This window comes from Macrobrachium rosenbergii, chromosome 36 (genome assembly GCF_040412425.1).
Source record: "Macrobrachium rosenbergii isolate ZJJX-2024 chromosome 36, ASM4041242v1, whole genome shotgun sequence".
Lineage (NCBI taxonomy): Eukaryota > Metazoa > Arthropoda > Malacostraca > Decapoda > Palaemonidae > Macrobrachium > Macrobrachium rosenbergii.
This window is the reverse complement of record NC_089776.1, coordinates 26209277-26233490: the sequence shown is the minus strand read 5'-3', so window position 1 is coordinate 26233490 and position 24214 is coordinate 26209277. Positions and strand designations below refer to the sequence as shown.

General features: G+C 35.3%; 1 protein-coding gene across 1 annotated transcript in view; it reads left to right on the top strand.

The window, feature by feature from the left end:
* Positions 1-23742, top strand: part of LOC136824975 (uncharacterized) — a 69012-nt gene extending 45270 nt beyond the window's left edge. Inside the window, exons 11-26 of the mRNA XM_067080960.1 lie at positions 1863-2265; positions 3774-3976; positions 5482-5651; positions 10730-10898; positions 11425-11766; positions 12949-13281; positions 13969-14126; positions 14276-14605; positions 14951-15190; positions 15844-16197; positions 16385-16712; positions 17369-17558; positions 19030-19259; positions 21386-21679; positions 23146-23329; positions 23574-23742. Coding sequence (XP_066937061.1) covers positions 1863-2265; positions 3774-3976; positions 5482-5651; positions 10730-10898; positions 11425-11766; positions 12949-13281; positions 13969-14126; positions 14276-14513 — 2016 coding nt within the window. The 3' untranslated portion in view covers positions 14514-14605; positions 14951-15190; positions 15844-16197; ... (4 more) ...; positions 23146-23329; positions 23574-23742. The remainder of the gene's footprint in view (positions 1-1862; positions 2266-3773; positions 3977-5481; positions 5652-10729; positions 10899-11424; positions 11767-12948; positions 13282-13968; positions 14127-14275; positions 14606-14950; positions 15191-15843; positions 16198-16384; positions 16713-17368; positions 17559-19029; positions 19260-21385; positions 21680-23145; positions 23330-23573) is intronic.
* The last annotated feature ends 472 nt before the right edge of the window (positions 23743-24214 follow it).

Below are 24214 nucleotides of genomic sequence, written 5' to 3'. Positions count from 1 at the left end.
CAAATGCAAATAAACAGATTTCCTCAAAAAGATCGACTATTACGAGTCACTCGATTACATAAGACTACAACTCCAAGGAAAAAGATATTTCGGGTTGACCTCCGAAGCTCCTCCAGATATTGATATGAAGAAAAGAGAGGCATTACCTTTCCTGGCTCCGGTGATAATTCTTCCATTCCTTTAGAAACCATGAAAGAGAAACATTCTCCTTTTTCCGTAGCGTTCTAGTGAGTTGCAAACTTCCGAAGCTCCTCCAAATATTGTTGAGAAGAAAAGAGAAGCATTACCTGTCCTAGCTCTGGTGGTGATTCTTTCCTTTAGAAATCACGGAGGGGAAACATTCTCCTTTTTCCGTAGCGTTCTAGTGAGTTGCAAAATTCCGAAGCTCCTCCAAATATTGATAAGAAGAAAAGAGAGGCATTACCTGTCCTAGCTCAGGTGGTAATTCTTTCCTTTAGAAATCACGGAAGGGAAACATTCTCTTTTTTTTCTGTAGCGTTCTAGTGAGTTGCAAACTTCCGAAACTCATCCAGATATTGATGAGAAGAAAAGAGAGGCATTACCTTTCCTAGCTCCGGTGATAATTCTTCCCTTCCTACAGAAATTCTCTTTTTTCCGCAGCATTCTAGTGAGTTGCAAACTTAAATCAAGATAAATTTGAGAGTATTCTCTCCATGGTCAAATGTTTAAGCCTGGTATTGCTGCCGAAGTCAATCTCGGTGCCCGCAAAACAATAATATCAATTGTCAACCCTTCATAGATCATGATAAAACTACGTCATTTAAACGGGAAATTTGAACTGCTGTAATGACTACACTTATCAATATTTTCTCTCAAGCTGTATGGAGTCTTAAGTCCTTTTTCCTATTTTAAAATAACTTAGCAAATTCTCTACATAGACCATTCGAGATATGAAATGAAAGTGAATGTAACCATTTATATCGGTGCAGTTTCCCATTGCAAAACCCATGAAAACAAACATGTTCATATTGATTTCAAGAGAAAGCCACTGGCTGGATAACTTTCGAAGCAGTTTTTGATACACAAAGTTGAGTTTCAGTATCCCTGTGTTTAGAGATTCCCAGATGATAACTTGTTAAATAATTACTCTTATATTATAACGCAACGAGACGCGAAGGGAAACACTGACGAGTGTTGAGTCATCATAAATGCGTCAGCATTCCTTAAATGGTCTCTAAATAAACTTTTCTATTTAAATGAAGTGTTTTTATTATGAGTTATGAATGTTAGAAAATCAACATTATATTTTTGATGAACCGAGACTGATTTCGGCAGCAATCCACTTGGTCATTTTATCTCATCCACTTGGCCAACAGCCAAGAAGATCAAAAGAGCAATGTCTAAAAGTGAGCTTGATATAATCTAAATTTGACGACTCACAAAACCCTTGCGTGGAAGAAGAGAATCTGCTCAGACTTCCTAGAGTATGCAGTGATCAAGATGATCAAAAGAGCAATGTCTAAAAACAGTGATATTTCTTCTGCTATTATTAATAATAATAACAACAATGCTAATTAAAAAATACTCATAGAGCCAAAGAAAACAAATCCACAGTTATTTATATGACTGTTAACTTGAAAATGTAATAAACTGATTGTTCAAAGTCCCGGTTTTCACTCCCTTCCGACGTGGATTTAGCTATTCTCAAGTTCAGATTTATCTTTAAATATCTGTACATATAACTACAATAATTGAACAGGGAATCGAACAGTTTTGTTTCTTCACAACAATAATAATGATAATCAGTAATGTTATTAAAATAACAGCATCAACAACAATGACTCAGTACATCACAAGACGAAAAATAACAATGTTTTCCTTTCTACCGACGACGCTCTAAGGGCGGGAAAGGCGTGGTAGATTACAAGATCGTCGACCACTCGGACTTCTTGGAAGTGGACGACGAAGGCGTCGTCCGGATCAAAACCGAGTCCTTCGACCGGGAGGCCCTGGAGGAGGACGACCCCGTCATCCGCATCGTGGCTGTGGATCGAGGACAGCCGCCTCTGACATCCACAGCCAGTCTGAGTCTCTCCGTCATGGATATGAACGACTCGCCTCCTTACATCCTTCCGCCCACCGTCTTCCACGTACGAGAGGGAGTGCCGCCCGCGAAACTCGGTCTCCTGAAGGCGTACGATGAGGACTCATGGGCGTTGGGGAATGGTCCACCCTTCAATATCTCTCTGGCGCCCACAAATCGTGATTATATCTACGAATTCGTCGAGTTGAAGTTCGACAAAAGTAGGTGATCCATTTGTTGAAGTTAATAAAATATAATTTTCTTTAACAGGTTAATTATCGGGCTTATGCGTTCTTTCTGGGTTGGTTGTGACATGAGCTATGAAATTTTTGTGTTCTGTAAAAGGTATTCACAGTCAAGAAAGAAAAAAACAGATGGATCATTGTATATATATATATATATATATATATATATATATATATATATATATATATATATATATATATATATATATATATATATAGATAGATAGATAGATAGATACACAGACATATATATTTTATATATATATATATATATATATATATATATATATATATATATATATATATATATATATATATAGAGAGAGAGAGAGAGAGAGAGAGAGAGAGAGAGAGAGAGAGAGAGAGAGAGAGAGAGAGAGCATCTGAATAGATAAGATACAGTATCTACTGACATTTAAGGATGTGATTATGATGTGGACTATAAAACACAATTGTATTTCGGAACTGTCTAAGGTAATCATTATAGATTATGAGAGAGAGAGAGAGAGAGAGAGAGAGAGAGAGAGAGAGAGAGAGAGAGAGAGAGAGTAATTTTTACTCAAGAGATTGTATTTTGGTAAAAAAAAATGGCTTTCTAAACAGAACAGTACCCATTAGGAAGAATCTAAACAAAATGTAAAGGAAATGAACGCAATTTAATAACGCCTCCCACTTCCAGTTATTATTTTGGACGTGAAATGTTATTTCCCACGGTCAAATTACCAAGAGATTTAATTCCAGTGTAATGAATGTCTTTATCTCGCTTGCATGCACAAAATCCTATATATTTACGTTCTTCCTGCGCCTGTAAGGCTGGTGTTTGTCTGTCCTTCGTCCTTCTGTCCGTTTATCTGTCCTTTTCTTTCATATATACATTAGCATTACTGTCCAAATTCTGTCAATATTCTCTCTATTCTCTCTATCGTTATTTTCATTACGTGCGCACCAACACTGCGACGTACTATATTTTTCCGCACCCTCTCTCTCTCTCTCTCTCTCTCTCTCTCTCTCTCTCTCTCTCTCTCTCTCTTTCTCTGTCTTTTTTCTTTCATACATACATCAGCATTGCTGTCTAAACTCTGTCAATATCCTCTGTCTTCTCTACTGCTCTTTTCATTACGTTCGCACCAACACTGCGACGTATTCTCTTCCCCCTCTTCTCTCTCTCTCTCTCTCTCTCTCTCTCTCTCTCTCTCTCTCTCTCTCTCTGTCTGTTTGTCTTTCTGTCTGTCTTACTATCTGTCTTTTTCTTTCATACATTCATCAGCATTGCTGTCTAAACTCTGTCAATATCCTCTCTCTTCTCTACTGCTCTTTTCATTAAGTACGCACCAACACTGCAACGTATTCTCTTCCCCGCCCCCTCTCTCTCTCTCTCTCTCTCTCTCTCTCTCTCCTTTATCTGTCCCTCTCTCTGTCTTTCTGTCTGTCTGTCTGTCTGTCTGTCTTTCTGTCTCTCTCACACACCGTACATCAAACCCCAGAACTGGACAGCGGGAGAGGAGCAGCGACGCTGTGGACCAGGAAGCCAATGGACCGAGAGAAGCACCACCAGCTGGATGTCCGGGTGACGCTGACGGATGCCCGAGGGCTGACGAACGAGCAGACCGTCACGGTGGTGGTGGATGACGTCAACGACAACCCGATGAAGCCCGGAAAGAAGACCATCTACCTCTACAAAATTCAGGTGAGGACGAGGAGGAGGAGGAGGACGAGGAAGTTTTCCTTAGGGTATTGCGTCTTAGCTTTGTTTTTATTTTATTGGTGTTTGTTGGTAAATAGTTTGTTGGTAAATAGTTTGTTGGTAAATAGTAAAGACAACAATGTGGACACATTCACGCGATAAGCTGGACAAGGCTTAACAAGATACTGCATCTAGCCAGCTGTGTGAGTTGCATTACGGAGAAGGAAATATGAAATCGCACACTACCCACCTGTTACACCGCTGTGAGTAATATGAGCAGAAACAAACGCAGGCATTTTCCAGAAAGCCAGTTTCAATATAGTATTACACAAATATAATGACAAGGAATGTATACGATGCAGACACATAATACACATACACACATACACACACACACACACACACACACACACACACATATATATATATATCATATATATCACAAGTGAAAAATAAGAGATATATGTATATCTATGACCGGTTTCGACTTTATTTCCATATATATTGACGAAATAAAGTATCACAGGTGAAAAATAAAGACGGGTAGTGTGTGATAAATAAATCACGTGCTAAAGTGATTATAATCCATTATGTAATAAAGTCATATATATGTATATATACATATATATGTGTGTATAAATAAATCACATAATATATAATATATAATATATAATATATGTATATATATATATATATATATATATATATGTATATATACATATATATATATATATATATATATATATAATATATATATATATATATATATATATATATATATATATATATATATATATATATATATATATATATATATAATATATAATTACTTTTTCACTAGTTCTTGATATTTTGAAATACTCAAATATTAAATCGACAAATTCCTCTTATTGCAAATTCACTTCACCTTGGGAAGAACTTACACTCGGAGTGAAACATTTTTAATAAGGAAATCTAACCTGAACAGGACACGAACCTTTGTCTCTTGGGTTTATTACAGATACGTGAGTAACTTATCCATTCGGCTATCAAGGAAGAAATAAGTTGATGTTGACTTTGCTGTACATATTCTTGTCGAATTCGGGTTCTGTGCTTAAGATCGAAATTTTAATTTCTAATATTATATCACAAATAACTCTTCGTATCGAATTTACCAATCTTGGGAATATGTAATAAACTTAACTCTAGGCCATCATGGTGGAACTCTCTTGACCCTTGGTGGCTGATTGGGTAAGTCATTGTCATCTTTGTATCAAATCTAAATGGCACTGATTCGAATCCTAGCCAGGGTGGGTGCACACATACAATTCTCCTTAGATGTAATTCAATCCCGAGGTAAGGTGAATACGATATTACAGGTTATTTCTGGCTTAACATTTGAAATAAAAAGAAAACCCCCTGTGATTTAGTGATGGTCACGTGTTACCAAATTATTAACAACATACCCTTTCGGAGTAAAAATAAAATAACACAGATGTAAAAATAGAGACTGAATTGATTGCCACCAGGGTAGAGGAGGCAGCGTGAACGTGCCCTTGGGCAGAGTCTACGTGGATGACCCTGACGACTGGGACCTGAAGGACAAGACCTTCAAGTGGGCTACGTCAGCCCATCCCCTCTTCACGCTGGACCAGCAGGAGGGCACGATCTACGCCTCCAGCCAGGTCAGAGAGGGAAGGTGAGTTCACACTGGTTGATTGATTAGTAATTTTAAACTGTAACTGCAATAACTGTGGTCATCAAGAAGGGAGGTAAAATGAAAGAATATCTGATTTATTCTCAGAAAGGGGAGTCAAGTCTCATTACCTGATTGGGAGTACGAAGATGACGCTACTCAAAAAATGTCATAAAATCGTGTTATGAAAGAGGATATACTGCCCGGTAAATTGTATTTCTAAGGTGTATACCAAACATTGGCACGCACAATACTTTTTCGGGCTAAGAATGAGATTATTCATGAGGGGGATTTTAAGATTTTAATCACGTGAATGCTTGCACTTAAGGGGTATGATGCTGACATGTTGACTTTGAATCTAATAGCCTTCATCTTCCATCAAATCTTTTGATAAAGTCATTAATATAAAGATAATAATATATAAATCAGATTTAAAGAAACTCCGTTGAATCTCTCCTTAAAGGCCAGAGAAGTCATCAGATCTTCTCTAGTTGAAATTCAGCCTTAATTCCACAAGATACCTGGAAATCCAATTCAACTATATACCGGTTAAAAGTATTGTCTATCCTCTAATTTTAGATATTAGTGGAACAAAAGGAAAATACCTGTCATTATAAAACAATAAATGAACGAATACTCAAAAGCTGCATTAAGTAGGAATTACTAATAGATCAAGTCCAAGAGGAAAAAGAAATAATTCGGGGGTCTCTTGCAAAGCATCAACTCTAAGTTTTCCATTTCAAAACACGTGTTTTAGATATCAGAGTGGGTCAAAAGGAATATACTACCTGTCATGACTGACGGCAGATGCAACAAACAAAGGAGGGGAAAACAACAAAACAATATAATGAGCTAATATTAATTAACAATATTTTACAAGCGAGTCAAAGATAAACATTTAAAGGAATTAAACAAAATAATAAATAACAAGTAACTTCAAAAAAAAAAAGAAAAAAAGATAAAAATAAACAACAGCAGGCAGAAAAAAAACTCTTGGGCACCAAGACAGCCCTCATCAACTCAAAGAAAACCCCGATTTCACGCTGTCATTTGAGCAGCTAAACACATCCACCTCTACGACGTTATTGAATAAAAAAACTAAACGTCGACTCCAAAAACTGGCTAAACCCGACTGGCGAATAGAAAAACGGCAGCTCACTGACGAAAACATCAAAACAAAAAAAAACTTGAAGGTTCCACAGTGGAACCAGCAGTTCCCGCAGAACCATCACTTAACGTGACACCTCCCACCTAAAAGAAAAAAAAATTATTTTTTTTTACAAACTCCTCAATGCCGTAACAACCCTAGCCAAAACAGAGCCATCCTGTCACGGTCGCCATTGTAACGACCGAGTGGGTCGTTATGCAAATATACTCAGGACAGGGCTAACTGAGTCAACAAACAAAGGAGGGGAAAACAAAAAAACAATATAATAAATATTAATTTATTTACAATATTTACAAGTCAGGTTAAATACAAAAAATAAAGCGTTAAAATCAAGTTAAATAACCAATTAACTTCATAAATAAAAGTAGCTTAAAAAAAGAGGCAAAAATAAACAACAGCAAAAAAAACCAAACTGTCATGCAAAGACAGCCCTCAGCTGGAAAACCCGATGGAGACGTTGAAATGATGGGCAGACTGAGGTCACACTCCACCTCTACGACGTGCTCCACTTCGTAGTTCTCAAAAACTCGACCAACGTCGACTCCAAAAACTGCCTGCTGCTGCTGCAGCTAGTGAAAATGGACCCGACTGGATGAAAAACGGCAGCTCACTGAAAAATCAAAACAAAAAAACTTGGAGAGGCTAATCAGAGAGGGAACGAGCGGGACCAACAGAACCATCACTTAACGTGACAGTAAGTGAATCAAATGCTAGAGAGGAATAATGAATTTATGAAAAAAATAAATTGAAACACAGTCCAAGGTTAGGAAAAGACTGGAAAGTTGAAAGATGGATAGCCGATTCAAAATAGATGAAAATTTCAAGAGCAGACACTTCATTCACAGAGGAAAAATGAATTATCTACGATCGATAGTTGATTTGGTTAATGAAGAGAGAGAGAGAGAGAGAGAGAGAGAGAGAGAGAGAGAGAGAGAGAGAGAGAGAGAGAGAGAGAGAGCATATCTATGATCTATAAAAATAAAAGTGCCTTAAGTACGGTATCGGTATAGCAGAGGTAGAACGTAAAGCTAGATAAAGTAACAAGGAAAATTTAGCAACTGAATTAGAGAAACATAGCAACCAGTAGGACCAACAATGGGCAATTAGGGTAAGGCGCTAAGAAAAAAAAATGGAATTATTGACAGGTCTTATGGGAGATGTAGGTTCTTTAAGAGGGCAACTGAATCCATTCCAATATGGGAACAGATGTGGTAAGATCGGACTATGGCAATAAATGTCGCAGAAATGGGACTTAAAGTTATGGACAGACTCCATGGATGAAAATTAATGAAGTAACCAGACATGAGGCTAAGATACAAGAGTATGCCCCACGAATCTTGTTATCTTACTGATTTAGCAACGGAATGTTTTCACTGAAGATATAAAAACAGTCACACACTTACACACAAATATATATATATATATATATATATAAATTATATATATATTTATATATATATATATATATATATATATATATATATATATATATATATATATATATATATATATATATATATATTATATATATATATATGTATTCAACACTGAATCATTACCTCTAACTAAAGATGGCTCACAAAGAAAGGAACGATAATCACTACCACATTCATACCTCAGGAGCTCTTTCTCTCTTTCCCACCATCTATCCAGCCCTTTGCAGGTCTTTATCTGTCTCTCCATTCCAACATTTCCAAATTATATCTTCATCTTCTCCCTATCACCACATTTCTCCATATTTCAATTCTTCTTACACCAAATTTACTATGCAAAAAGTTCATCCCAATAGATTCAAGATTTTGTCTTCATTTGCATCCAGCATGTGCACTTCAGAAAAGTTGGTCTAACAGCCCATTCATATGTTTACACTGCAGCTTCCATAAACACCTAACCTCTTCAACGTCTTTGTGCACACTATGGACTTGTAGTTTTATTCATCCAACCATCATCCATTATATGCTCCCTCAAATGCCCATACGAATCAGTAGCTTTCACTTTTCCACCACCTACATTAATTTTCATTGTTCCATCTTTCTGGTTTTAATTTACCCATTTAACCTTCCTTTTGCTCCAATGTATCCTCCACTTTTCCTCCTCCAAACGCTTAAACCTTTTTCCTAGTCTTTGCAGTTGCTCTTCGCTATCCCCAATCAGAACAGCATCATCTGCCAACCTCAAGTTTTCTACTCCAGTCATGTCCCATTTTCTTACCCTGCCATTTTATACCTACAACATCTGTACAGTCTTTTCTCTGACTTCCTGCTTTAATCTATCCATGAGGAATTTGAACACCCTTGGAGACATAGCTACTCTTGTTCCTGATTCACAGTCACTCTCCTGTCTACATCTCCTGTCTACATTTTCGAACACATGCTTCTCCATCATCAAATCTTGTAATCGACTTCAGGAATGAAATTTTATATAATTCATCCTCAAACACTACTTACATTGTTCCTGATTCATTTATGCACAAAGGCAGTCACTCTCCTGTCTACATTTTCGAACATATGTTTCATCTCCATCAAATCTTTTAATCGACCTCAGGAATGAAATTTTATATAATTCATTCTCAAACACTACTTACATTGCCTTTTCTTGGTCCATGTATGCCATACATAGATTTTCCCTTAACTTTAAAGATTCACACTTAATATCTATGAGAGAGAGAGAGAGAGAGAGAGAGAGAGAGAGAGAGAGAGAGAGAGAGAGAGAACGAAATGAGACAGGAGTTGACTTCCACACGGTCGTGAGTTAGACAGACACATAAACAAGGATTCGTACGAAATGAGAAGGATAAAAAGATTAGCGACAGGAAGAGTCGTCTTAATGAAACTGAGATGAAAGAGATTACCAACAAAGTTGAAATGTGCCTTACGATATCCCGCCTAAGCTGTATTTCAAGATTTACAAATGGGAATCAAGGTATACATGTACACACCATAAACACACACACATATATTTGTATGTGTATGTAGAGTATGTGTATATATATATACATAAATATCTACCTCTCTATCTATGTACACACACATATGTATTTGTATGTACATGTAGAGTATGTGTATATATATACATAAATATCTATCTACCTCTCTATCTATATCTATGTATATATACATATCTATATAAATATATAAATATATATATATATGCATGCATACATATAAATATATATATATATATATATATATATATATATAAATATATATATTCATATATATATATATATATATATATATATATATATATATATATATATATATATATATATATATATATATATATATATATATACCATTTGATGTGTAATTGTTATATATCAAACACCACCGGGAAGAAATAGAAAACTGCTGTAAATTCCGACCGGTGTCGGTTTCATATTACTGAGCCCTATAAAGATGGCTTAGAAATAAAAAGCCGACATTGGCCAGGGTTTACAACCGTTTTTATTTCTTCTAGTGTGTGTCTGATATATATATATATATATATATATATATATATATATATATATATATATATATATATATATATATATATATATATAATATATATATATATATATATATATATATATATATATATATATATATATATATATATATTGTGTGGGCATGTATATAAGTTGATGGCTATAGGTCCATGGTAGGAAAATGAATGGGATTTCACATGGACAGCTGTACGGTCGTAGCCTGCCCACCAACCTGTCGACCCAGTTGTGAATGGGTGCCATTATCAGAATCAGCATACTGAAAAATTTCAACATCCATGTACTTTTAAAACAATATATAAATTATAAAATGTTTCACGCAGACAGTAATCAACCAAGTTTATACTCGCTGCCACAAAGTTTTAAAGCTTCACAAACTCTCAGGCAAACACAAGTAATCTGAGCGGACGTTTTTGTGTTCACTAGGTATCTCCTGCAATTTTCCGTCAGCGACCGAGTTTCGAGGCAGAGGGGAGTGTCGGCCAACGTAACCGTCATAGCGAAGACTCTGGAACATAAAACTCTGGTGAACGCCGCTCCCATCACTGTCTTCCCCGCCACTCCGGACAAAATCACTAAGGACTGGAATCCTGTGGTGAGGAAACGCATTTATCGTCTTTTGTGAGAATGCAGCGTGCGAGTTTGGGGTTTTTAGTTGTGCATGACGCTGCAGTTGCTTTATAAATAGTGTTGTATAATGCTTAAGATATATATATATATATATATATATATATATATATATATATATATATATATATATATATATATATATATATACATATATATATACACTGTATATATATGTACACATATATATATGTATATATATATATAAGTATATATATAATATATACATATATACTACATACATACATACACATAACTATATATATACATATATACATACATATATATATATATATACATATATATATATATATGTATGTATGCATGTATGCATTACCACAGGTGAAAAAATAAGGGGCTGGAAGCAGGTCCCGCTCGGTTCGACTTTACTTCTAAGCCATTGACCAAGGCCTGATACACAGTGGTAGTAAACCAAAATGACAATTCAGAATTATCCTGAAAGCCGTATCAGCGTGCCATTTTTTCCCTCACAGGAAGGTGGCGGCGTGTTAGGTCACCTGACAGACTACATTCTCTCCATGGTCGGGAAAGAAGAACACATTCTGGAAGTCGTCAGCGTTTATGGCAACAGTGACGGCGACCATAAGGACGGCATCCGCCAGAAATCCGAGGCGTCGCGGTTTTCTTCTGTAATCATTCGGCATCAACAAAACGGCCACGATTCTCTCGCTTCTTCTTCTTCTTCCTCCTCACTTTCAGATGGCACCGCACATTCGGTGCCCGCCGTTTCCGTGTGGATTACAGTCAGAAACAAAACGGGTGACTTCATGAATCCTGTGAAACTTAAAGGACTTCTTAGCCTTCACAAACGCCAGGTAAGTTTCAGTTTTACAATGTATTCGTAAAATATAATGATATGCTAAATGACAATTATCAGTGGATCTTTCATGGGCGTGCGCGCTAAAGGCATCGGTGCAATATACATTGGTTTGGAAGAGGGAGAATAACATCAATTTGCTCGTCCTCAACAGCAAACAGTTGCATGCTCGATGGAGCAATTCGGTTATGATCAGGGTTGTCTAAAACGTAGTTTGAACTATGAACTTTTTTTTTTTTAAGAAACCTTAGTACCCTTGTTCACAACAAATAATTCGGGATCTTTGATCATTACAAGAAAGCACAAAATTGATTTCATTAAATGACACTAGTTCATCGTTGGACGAGTCGGTAGAGTTCTCGGCCAGCACTCAGCTAGGTCCGAGTTCGAGTCTCCGGCCGGCCAATGAAGAATTTGTGGAATTTACTTCTGGTGATAGAAATTAATTTCTCGGTATAATGTGGTTCGGATTCCACAATAAGCTGTAGGTCCCGTTGGTAGGTAACCAATTGGTTCTTAGCCACGTAAAATAAGTCTAATCCTTCGCGCCAGCCCTAGGAGAGCTGTTAATCAGCTCAGTGGTCTGGTAAAACTAAGGTATACTTAACTTACTAAATGATACTTACAAAAAATGTTTTGAATGAATATGAGTTTCATCTGTGAGTTGTATTCTGACTCTATCAAACGACAAGAAAAACTGAAGGGGGAGAATTATTTTTAAATTCAGTTTTTACACCTCTATCGCGGTAACGATGAAAAAATAGCAAATGTTTATCTGTGGGGCAACGCGTCGTAAGAAAGCATACATGAAATTTAAATCACAAACAAATGTGGATCATAAGTTGGTTAATCAAATTTGTGGTTATGCCTGTCTCCTCATGTACAAATGCACGCACACACATACGCATACACCAACAAAGTAGTAACAAACACTTACATGCCTAAAAAGGGCCAAATGGACAAATAAATGAAAGGTATTTTTTTACATCAAAACTATTTCCTGATTCAATATTCTCATTCATTTGCGAATGCAATTGATACTACTGTGGGTAAATGAAACCTTCACATGACATGCAAGATAAGAAATGAAAGGTATAACTTTTCCTTTGGAATCAACCTACTGCGAAAACCATTCTGTTCGGATACAGCGATACAAATCACAATTATCTTTCCATGTCAGCTGGAAACGTCTGCTGGAATTAACGTCACCGTGGAGGGAATGGACGGCATGTACTTAGGACTGAAGGACAAGGACCACCACCACGACCATCGAATGATCAAACTCGAAGCTACCAAATACAGGGAGAAAAACCCTGCCAAGCCCCAGGGAGACAATCCATTCGAAGATACCGACAGAGACGCCGAGGATTGGGAATCAGACGACAATGGGGACGTTGGAAGGGAAAGAGAAGCATTCGAGAATAAGGACTTTTACACCACACGATACAAAGCTGATGCCAGCGGGGGCCCAAGCCCCATGGCGTCGGTGTCTTCAAGTATCATTCATCTGCAGGTAGGAGTAAAATGAATCTATTTTGAGGTTTCTATTTTCTGCTGTCAAAAAAAAAAAAAAACCGCTAATGTGGTTACATCACGAACTGTTAGTATATTTCAAGTGAGCGCATCTGGTACATTTCAGAATTTGAAAGACTATTAATTCCAGGGAATACTACTAATCTGCCGAGCAAACGTCTCCTGGAATGTCTGTTTTGAGAAATCTTGTCTTTTCTTTAAAAAAAAAAATGCAGTCTTAGTCTGTGTGTATCCCGGAAGTGTAACCAGATAGTGGTGTCCTTATGATGGTTATCAAACTTGCCATTAACCATAAAATAAAATCCTCCGCTATAACATTAACTCACAGGTCCAGCAGGTAGAGAGTAAATGAACAAGAAATATCCATAAATTTCACTAGAATTTCATTTTTTGTAACATTAATAAAAGACATGCTAGTCTTTTTTTTTTTTTAGTAAATGGTGAGTTCATGGCAATAAAAAGATATCTGAATAAAGAAAATGGAGATACACTACAAAAGGCGCTATAGCATCAAATTACTCTGGTTACCGGTCTTTCATGAAATACTAGTTGGTAAAGCGATTCAAGTTTCTCCTTATGGACTTGATTCTAGGTGGACCACTATTAATGACTTGTTTATAAAAAGTAAAATGGCTGCAATCACTGAACAAAGCATCGTTTTAACTAGGTCATAGACACAAACAACACTTCCCTAGTGACACCTCGGCTGAAGCAGTTTTATGACTGCAAGAGTCCCTCCATGTCTCAACCTCGTCAGGAGCAAGCTTGTTCACCAGGGTCTTGCCTAAATGGTGGAAGATGCGTACAATTCTCAGACGGGAAAAGGTAAGGTTGCCAGCAGCTAAGCCAAAATAAATCTTCTGAAAATGTGGCTCTTTAAAATATGCATGTGATACCATTTGATTGTGTTTAAAAATTGCTCCTGACTCCTGTCGAGTAACTACTGACTGACTTCTCGTTTTCGATTATGACAGGTGCATCTGCCCAGGAGGGTCGGTGGGCTACAACTGCAAAGTTCTGTCTCGGTCTTTCATGGGTTCTGGATGGTCTTGGCTGCCTTCCATTCCACCGTGCTTTCCATCCACAATGTCTTTGAAAATCCTGACACAACAGAGGAGGCACTTCTCCTCTATTCAGGGCCTATTGAAATTACAGGGGACAAACTTCCATTCATGGCCATTCAGGTGTCAGATGGCTTTCCTGAACTACTGACAGACAGCTGGGCTGGCAGAGCAAAGCTACACGTTAATACTCAAGTTAATGATGGATTCTGGCATACAATACATGTCAGATTGGATCATGGGGTACGATATGATATTTGTCATTGTTTGGCTGACACTGTTTTTATATGACAAAAGGAATCTCCATTTCTTCATTGATTTTAATATTTCTCAAGTTACCGTACCCTATTTAATATGAAGATGGTGTACTTCCTTTGCAATATGTTTTATTAATCTTTTCAACACTATTGAACTACTACTATTTCCTTATTATTTAGAATACAAGAAAATATGTTCACAAACCCAGAAGCGGACCTTTTAAAAGGCGTTTGAGTATGGATAAGGCATCTTACTTCTTAACAAAGTAAAAATGTACATTGTTCCATGATTTTTGGGGTCAACTTTGAACATTATTTCTGGAATTTACAGGGCGTTTCGATGGTAATTGATGCCTGTGGTCAAAACTGGAAATACCAAACTGATGATGCCCACTGCGCTGCCAGGGCCTCTTGGACTCACCCTGATCGTTTGTTATCGTGGGTTATCTCAGGCCCACTTCAACTGGGTGGGTTAGCCCACGACGGTGATTACGATGGTTATCAGTGGGCTGAGGGACCAATCATACAGCCACTAAATGGATGCATGTCACATATTACAATCAACGGTGAGGTGAGAACAGACAATCTTCCTAGAGGTTACATTTTAAATTTTTAAGAAATGTTCAGTCAATCTTTTACATTTGCGTACGAGAGTATGTTTTCTGTTTGTCTCTCCTTCTGAAAAGTTTTAGACCTTTCATATATCTTCTTTACCATTTACAAGAGTAAAATTTGAAAAAAGTTATGGGAACATTACCTGATAAGGAAAGATATAAAACATTACAAATTCTTTACAGCTTTTAGACTTAGATGAGCCACCATTAAGCCAAGGAAGTCATTCATATACCTTCTTTACCATTTACAAGAGTAAAATTTGAAAAAAGCTATGGAATATTAACTGACAAGGAAAGATATAAAATATTACAAATTCTTTACAGCTTTTAGACTTAGATGAGCCACCATTAAGCCAAGGAAGTCATTCATATACCTTCTTTACCATTTACAAGAGTAAAATTTGAAAAAAGCTATGGGAATATTAACTGACAAGGAAAGATATAAAATATTACAAATTCTTTACAGCTTTTAGACTTAGATGAGCCACCATTAAGCCAAGGAAATCATTCATATACCTTCTTTACCATTTACAAGAGTAAAATTTGAAAAGCAAGTTATGGGAACATTAACTGATGAGGAAAGATATAAAATATTACAAATTCTTTACAGCTTTTAGACTTAGGTGAGCCACCATTAAGCCAAGGAAGTCAACCTGGTTGCCGACAGGAACAGGAACAGGAACCTTGCGAAGGTGATGCCAGTAGTTGCATTTCGAATGGAATGTGCCAGAGTGGGACTGAGCTACCAAGCTGCATTTGCAAACCAGGTCTCACAGGGCCAGATTGTCAGCAGCCTAATGCACCAGCAACTCTAGGTCCAGCTTCCTACTATAAAGTGGCCTTATCATTCACGCCGTCCCATCATTCACTGAGTCTACAAATAAGAATGAAGGCACAAGGTCAACCAGAGGGGTTGCTTATACGTGTGGCAGATCGTCATGCTCAGCACTCACTCTCGATACAGGTAATCACTTCTCTTTGCTGAGTTGACAATCTACAGGAGCGAAACACTTTGAATAACATTTTGGAATAATATGAAAAACTCCATGGGCATATCTAGGTTGTTATCAGGCTTTCACCGAGCTACTTCATTTTCCAAGAGAAATTTCTTCATTGTCCTCTTTTTTCTTTTTACTACATAAACAAAACAGCTCCATGCAGGAAGGGTCTGCTTGGAAGCATTCACGACAGGGAAGCCATCGCAAATAGTCTGCATAGAAGGGTTCCTTTTGGGTGATGACAACTGGCACTTGCTTCGAGCAGAGCGTCATGGGCATAATCTGAAGATCGCTGTAGACGATGGAGATGGGTTCTTACAGAATGAATCCTTCCCGAGCCTCGTTACACACAGGGCTGAAGACTGGATAAAAGAGATGCCCACGTCTCTAGAAGTAAACCGCAACGATGGGGTCACCATTGGTGGAATCCCCGAGTACACGGGCACTAAGCTTCTCACTGTACATAACGATTTACAAGGAGGTGAGATTCTTCATTTAATTCTATCAGTAATTCCAGTAGACATTTCAGAATTTTGTCACAGACTTCGTAGTTTACTGAACAGAAAAACTATATAAAATACTTTCTTCCCCGGAACGTTCATCCACTTTCATTCCTGGTATGTATGAGAGTCTTCTAACATTTTTTATACTTCTGTCAACTCAGTTATTTGAATCAAATATATCTCAAGCATGGTTTTCCCACGCGTACGAAACAGGTAGTAAGTAGGTAGCTCATCTCAAAGGCCACAATTATTTTTCTTTCTTTTCTACGAAGAAGTTTTGGCTCTACAATCAATACTGACATTCATATTACTTTACTCTTATCAGTATATGGTTTGTTAGTGGATTTAAATGGAGATTTCTGCTCCCTGTCGAACGGGAATATAACTGTTACAAAGAACTCCTTTCCCTTCATATGGGATAAGTTTTGTTGTATAGCACAGTAAAAAATGTATCCTTGATATGCCTGACTGTATATAAGTATATACACTGATAGATCCTATGAACTACATAGAAACATAACCTTACTAACAGATAGATATATAGGTAGATATTTATAGGAAGAAAAGTGATATCTTAGAATAAAAGCCTAATTATGAAAATGATACCAATTTTTATTAAATTATTTCCGTGCAGTCTGTATTGATGACCTTCGTATTTCGGGTCACCAACTGCCAATTCCTCCCGTGACCAACAGCAGCAAATGGGGTCAGGTCACGACCCAAGAGGGACTTCTGCATGGCTGCGTCCTCCCAGATATTTGCCAGAATATCTCTTGCAAAGTCCCTCTCACCTGCAGTCCTACTTGGCCCGAGCCATCATGCAGGTAAGGGGAAGAGAATTATATTTTCTTAAAATGGAGATATTGTGGATTATACCGCTGGATTTCAGTCATGTACATGTGTGTGTATATATATATATATATATATATATATATATATATATATATATATATATATATATATATATATATATATATATATATATAATGAATGAATGAATGGGAGAATACTACACAAAAATAACCAGTAGATATTCGTTACCAACAGCTTCTGTGTGTATTCATGGACCGTCGGACTAATATAAAAATAAATAGATAAATAAAACAGGAAAGCTATTGGAACAGCACTTCTATTATTTTTTTTTGTGGTATTCGCCTTTACTAAAGTCACGTGCACCTCCTTGTGATTATGGTAACGTGGGTTCGTTTCCCGCGACCGGCCATCACAGTCTCTTCAATTTCTTGCGTTTGGATCTCACGGCTTCGTAGTTACAAGCATATCCAAAAAAGCGCGAAGAATTCGAGAAGTTAAGAGGGCATTGTGGCTATTAAATTACACACACACATATATATATATATATGTGTGTGTATATATATATATATATATATATATATATATATATATATATATATATATATATATATATATATATATATATATATATATATATATATATATATATATATATATATATATATATTATATATAAATCATTTGTTTTAAGATGGAGAGTCTTAGAAAAAGACAAAAGCCAATACTACAACATCCTTAGTGGTAGCCATTTCATACATATACACAGGAATCTTAGCAATGGAGCGTCTACCACAAACTTCCATCCTACAAGCTTTTTTTCCCGATTCTTACACCTTGCGGTTTTCAGCTCCAACGCCTTTGCATTCTATGTATTGGCACTTTAACTTTAGGTCTCTTCCGAATTCTACATAATATATATAATGAATCAAATGTAGCCCTTGCAGTTTCTGGGTCTGTTCCTTCCTCCCTCAAAGACTTGAACACTCTGCTCCAGCGCTGAACAGACTTTCAAGGTCCCAACTTTCTCTTTCCTAAGGCTTATAAAATTTTATCTATTGTTTGATAGGTCACTTTCTAAATCCCCATATATTTCATTCATGTTCTACTCAACATATTTTTCCTCTTCTTTTAGGAGCAAGTTGCTTACTATTAGAACTTGCTTAACTTGAGCAAAAGATAAAAAAGAAAATTAATTAAATGGTATTTTTTTGTATTTCAGAAATCTATTTCTAAGGCCCTTACAAATTTTATGAAGTGATTTTTTATTTCTAACCTGAAGAAGTACTTTATACAAAATATCAGAAGCTCTTAATTGTTATTTTGTTTTAATAAAGATATCTACAGTATCGTAATGATATAGTTAGTACCTTATACGTATATACATGTAACCATATACGGCCGGGCTTTTACAGTCTGACAAAATTTCTAAATTAATAGTTACGCACGCATGCACCGCGTACATAACCACCTGGGATCTTTCAGCTGCGGCCACGGTCTCCAGTCTGTCGGCAACACCTGCAAGGACATTAACGAATGCCTCTGGAGCCCCTGTTTGAACGGGCTCCTGCCACAACCTCCACCCGGGGTACTCCTGCCACTGCGAGAGGCAGTTCCTGGGAGAGAACTGCCAATTTCGAAAATGGGACACTCCGGCCAGACCTTTCACGACCCAAGCACTCATCGCCACGGTCACAATCTCCTTTTGGTGCTGGGTAAGTAACGCCATTGGTCTTTTGTGTGGATTTTCAGGCAAAAGCGCGGGTTTACGCAGGAGATAATGCTGCCTATAAATATCAGTAGAGGCTCCCTTTATCGACTTGACATGTGCGGCGTCCCAATATCTGGCTTCATGGCTGCAACAAATGAGGTCCGTAAAATGGAGGGCTACTTTTGTTTATAACTTTTACCAATAATCTGCTCTGCATTTCTTCACATTATATTTACCCATGCAATTTCCTTTGACATAGATATGTTTTATAGCTTAAAGGTAAGTTAATTGTAATTCACGACGCTGAATTAAATGAAGTAGAAATATTGTGCTCTTTACGTTTTAATAGTTTTATCATAAAATATCTAAATAACTATAAAACTGAAGGATATTTACATCTGTCTTAATACCCTCGAAAATTACTTCGGAATTTCCTTTTTTAATTTAAGCAAACAGTTTATGGTCACTTTTGCTAAATCAGGAAGCGCTCTCAACCGCTGTAATGTCAAGAATTTTCAAATCAAGCGCTGGGCTTTCAACGTTAAACTCAGAGTTTTCTATCTTTGCTTGAATTTTTATTCCTTTCTGCGTCCCCTTTCCGTTCTTTTTCTTCTTCTGTTTTCCTGCACTAATGAACAGGTGGCTTCATGAACACTTAATTAGTGACGAATTCCAAGAAGAATCGATTGTGTAAACGTTCTCTGATTTCGTACATAAGAACCATGTTAACAAATGATCTGTTTCTAATTGATTTTAATATACGCGTGAGAAAAAACTTATAATTCTCAGTTGAATATCTTTACTTTCTTTCCATTTTATCACAAATTTAGAAGTAATTCCTTCAGCAGGATGAGACTCAAATATCATGTACAGCTTCAAGTGTAAATGTGCCATTAGAATTTTTTTTCACCTTACTGCCTTTCAAAAAAAAAAAAATTAATGAGAACCATTACAGGGATACGTGAAATTGTGACTAAATGAGTGGAAATGTCATTGTCATCGGAAAAAAATTCTTTGGAATGTTGCTGCACCTTATTTTGAACTGCATTATGAAAACGGGAAATGTGACATCGGACATACTAGGTCTTTTGTGCAGTGAATTTTTCCTTGTAAATCTGTGCTTTTGGGAAAGTTCGCAATATAAATCAAATGTTTTTGTACTACTGATCAAAGATAATATACATATATACATATATATATATATATATATATATATATATATATATATATATATATATATATATATATATATATATATATATATATATATATATATATATATATATATATATATATATATATATATATATATATATATATATATATATATATATATATATATATATATATATATATATATATATATATATATATATATATATATATATATATATATATATATATATATATATATATATATATATATATATATATATATATATATATATATATATATATATATATATATATATATATATATATATATATATATATATATATATATATATATATATATATATATATATATATATATATATATATATATATATATATATATATATATATATATATATATATATATATATATATATATATATATATATATATATAGTATATATAAATTGTAAGTACACACACACACACACACATATATATATATAATATATATATATATATATATATATATATATATATATATATATATATATATATATATATATATAAATATATATATATATATATATATATATATATATATATATATATATATATATATATATATATATATATATATATATATATATATATATATATATATATATATATATATATATATATATAATTTACATTTTCTTACCATGGTATGTCTTGCTAGTCAATCTCTGTAATCTTGATTTTTGCAGTTCCTAATTGCATTATCGCATCCGTTAAACAAATACAATGGAAAATATTCACGATATTATTGCTCAATAAATTCTTCTCTTCTCATTCCGTTAACTACCAGCGAAATATTGCCATCAAATATTATAAAGTTTATAGAAAGACATCCTTTATCTTAAATAAGACGCATAACCAAACACTTGTTCCTTTGCTCCCACATCAACTAATATTCAATCCATTTGTTTCCAGTGTTATTAGGTCTCATTTTCTCGATAAGACACCACTGTCTCAGAAACCAGCGAACTCTGCAAAGCCAAGACAAAGACCAAATGAGGGAAGGCGGCAGGAGCACGGCTAAAATAATGGTCCTCAACGGAGAAAAACCGGGGAGGGGGAGGAAGAGCGCGACCCCCATGACCAGCAGTACTGACGACATGGAAGTAGTCGTCATGACCGAGAGTCTAGCCAAGGACGACCCCCATCTCGAGTTCATGGAGAGGTTCCGGCTGTCGCATGAAACATCGTCGTCTTTGGAAAAGGAAGGTGAGACGTCTTTAAGGTTATAGTTTCTGTTGTTGAGTTTTCAAGTATTCTATATAATATATATATATATATATATATATATATATATATATATATATATGTATATATATATATATATAGTATATATAAATATATATATATATATATATATATATATATATATATATATATATATATATATATATGTATATATATATATATATATATATATATATATATATATATATATATATATATATATATATATATATATATATATATATATATATATATATATATATATATATATAATATATACATACACACACACACACACACACACATATATACATATATATATATATATATATATATATATATATATGTGAGCACGCTTATTCATACTTAACAACAGAAAAAAATTCCTTTCTCAAAACACGTCTTTTTCAAAATCCAATCATGACCTCTAAAAAATGTATGAGTGTCCATGACAAATTTGTGACTGTCTATGACAAATGTCGAACATGCCCAATTAAAAAATGAAACAAAGCAATGGTACTGTAGGTTTAAAATAATGATATAAAGGGAAAATGCAGTTTCAGAACTACATGCAAGAAAGTCTACTATAACTAGCCAGTAACTTGCAGCTAAACATTGGTGCCAGGTGTCTCTAGGAGTGTACTTACAAGAGCCGCGAGAAACAAATCAGTGCTTAGCATACTCGAGTTTTAAACATGTGCATCTTCGATATACAATACAGGGCTGTAATCTATCCTGAAGATGTAAATATTTAATACATGAAAGCACTAGGTGGATTTTGCTCATTGCACCTGTATGGTTCTTGAAGTACATTGCACCACATTGAACTTAGTGACCAGGTTTGAAAAAGTAAGATGAAATTACAGCAAAATTTGGGATTTCTGGCCTGAAATCTTTCTTTCATCCTTTTCAGTAGTTTTACCCATAAGTAGGAAAAAATTGGTATTTAACGTTAATTTAGAGAAAGTCTTAAAGTTATCATGGATAAGGGAAACACTACTTCAAGTTTAACTGTTGTGAAAGATATTTAATTAAAAGATGAGATATTTGGCTTTTTACTAATAAACAGCAATGACTATAACGCAACAAGTTAAGAAAATATTAAAATTTAATTGGATAATCACAGACTGCAAAAATTTACCAGGGCAATTAGCACAGATGCTAAAATACTCTGGATTATTTCAGTTTTATTTCATTATTTCCAAGACATGATTAATTTACTTATCAAATCTATGAATCACATTTTCTTTCACGAACATCATGAAGCTGACGTTTTCCTTAAATCAACATCATTAACCACTGTCTGAACATCCATTCATCACTTTTCGCGCAATCCTGCGAAGCTGATAAGTCAACAGCTTTTAGGAAAAGTAAATTAACACTTTTCAAGAGAACTGTAATATTCATAAACAATTAACATTATTTGTTTTGCCACCATGAATCACTAGGGAACTCTACCTCGACCGCTTCCCAACCTTCTACTTCCATCGAATGCGCAAGCAATTGCAAGCCATGGGACCAAAAACACAGGAGCCCCCTTGCAGACATTCATCAGCGGAAGAAGACTGAACTCTCGCTTTCCACAGGGATGCACATAACCACCGTCTCCACTGGGAGCAGCCCAGATTGACGGTAAGATTCATCACACTATCAAACTCCTTAGCAAGGGCGTCGTTATTGCTATGTCGCAGATAGATAATTCGGGAAAATAAGTGCTAGGTTAATAGACAGATATGCACATTAATCTAAAATGTGATTAGTATCTGTTTTTGCATGCAGTCTCGTATGTATATTTGAATATTAACATATTCATGCACCTGCATATACTGAATTTACCTGTTGTATTTATAAAACCGTATCATAATTATTTTTACAGGTAACCGGAAGGACCTTGAAACATTTTTTTTATATCCAGCTCATCTGGATTTCGAAAACCCAACCTTTGAAATTAATTTATAATCTTCATAAAACCTAACCTTCACAATCATTACTGTTCTGGGAGCCAACACATTTGTCATAAGGAAATTAATAAATATTTAAGTAAATTCCGTTGCTTTAATATCACCCTCTATTCCTCGTAGATATATAATTCACTGACTGAGTCTGCACGCACATAAGCGTTTTTGAAGAAAGACGTACCCACTCACAAAACGAACGTAGATTATTACTAGAGGACTGAGTCCCGGCAACACATACTTTCATTGCATGACCGAGATTTTTGGGGGGAAGGTATTCCCATCTTTACCTATAACCAAAACATCCCTCTGCCAATCAAAAAAAAAAGAAGTGCTTCGAGCAATAAATCTATTCGTTAGCCTACAATGAAAGCTACGAGCTATGCACCAGTGGGCTCAAGTTTAATGAGAGCACTAACGTTTATACAGGTTCAAAAGGAGTTTTTTGACATCTTGTACCAATGTCATCACAGAACATCCTTATTTATAAATCAAAGATTATAACACTCTTACTAAATATTTCAATCAGACCACAGAGTAATTTTGCTAGACCTTGAAATAG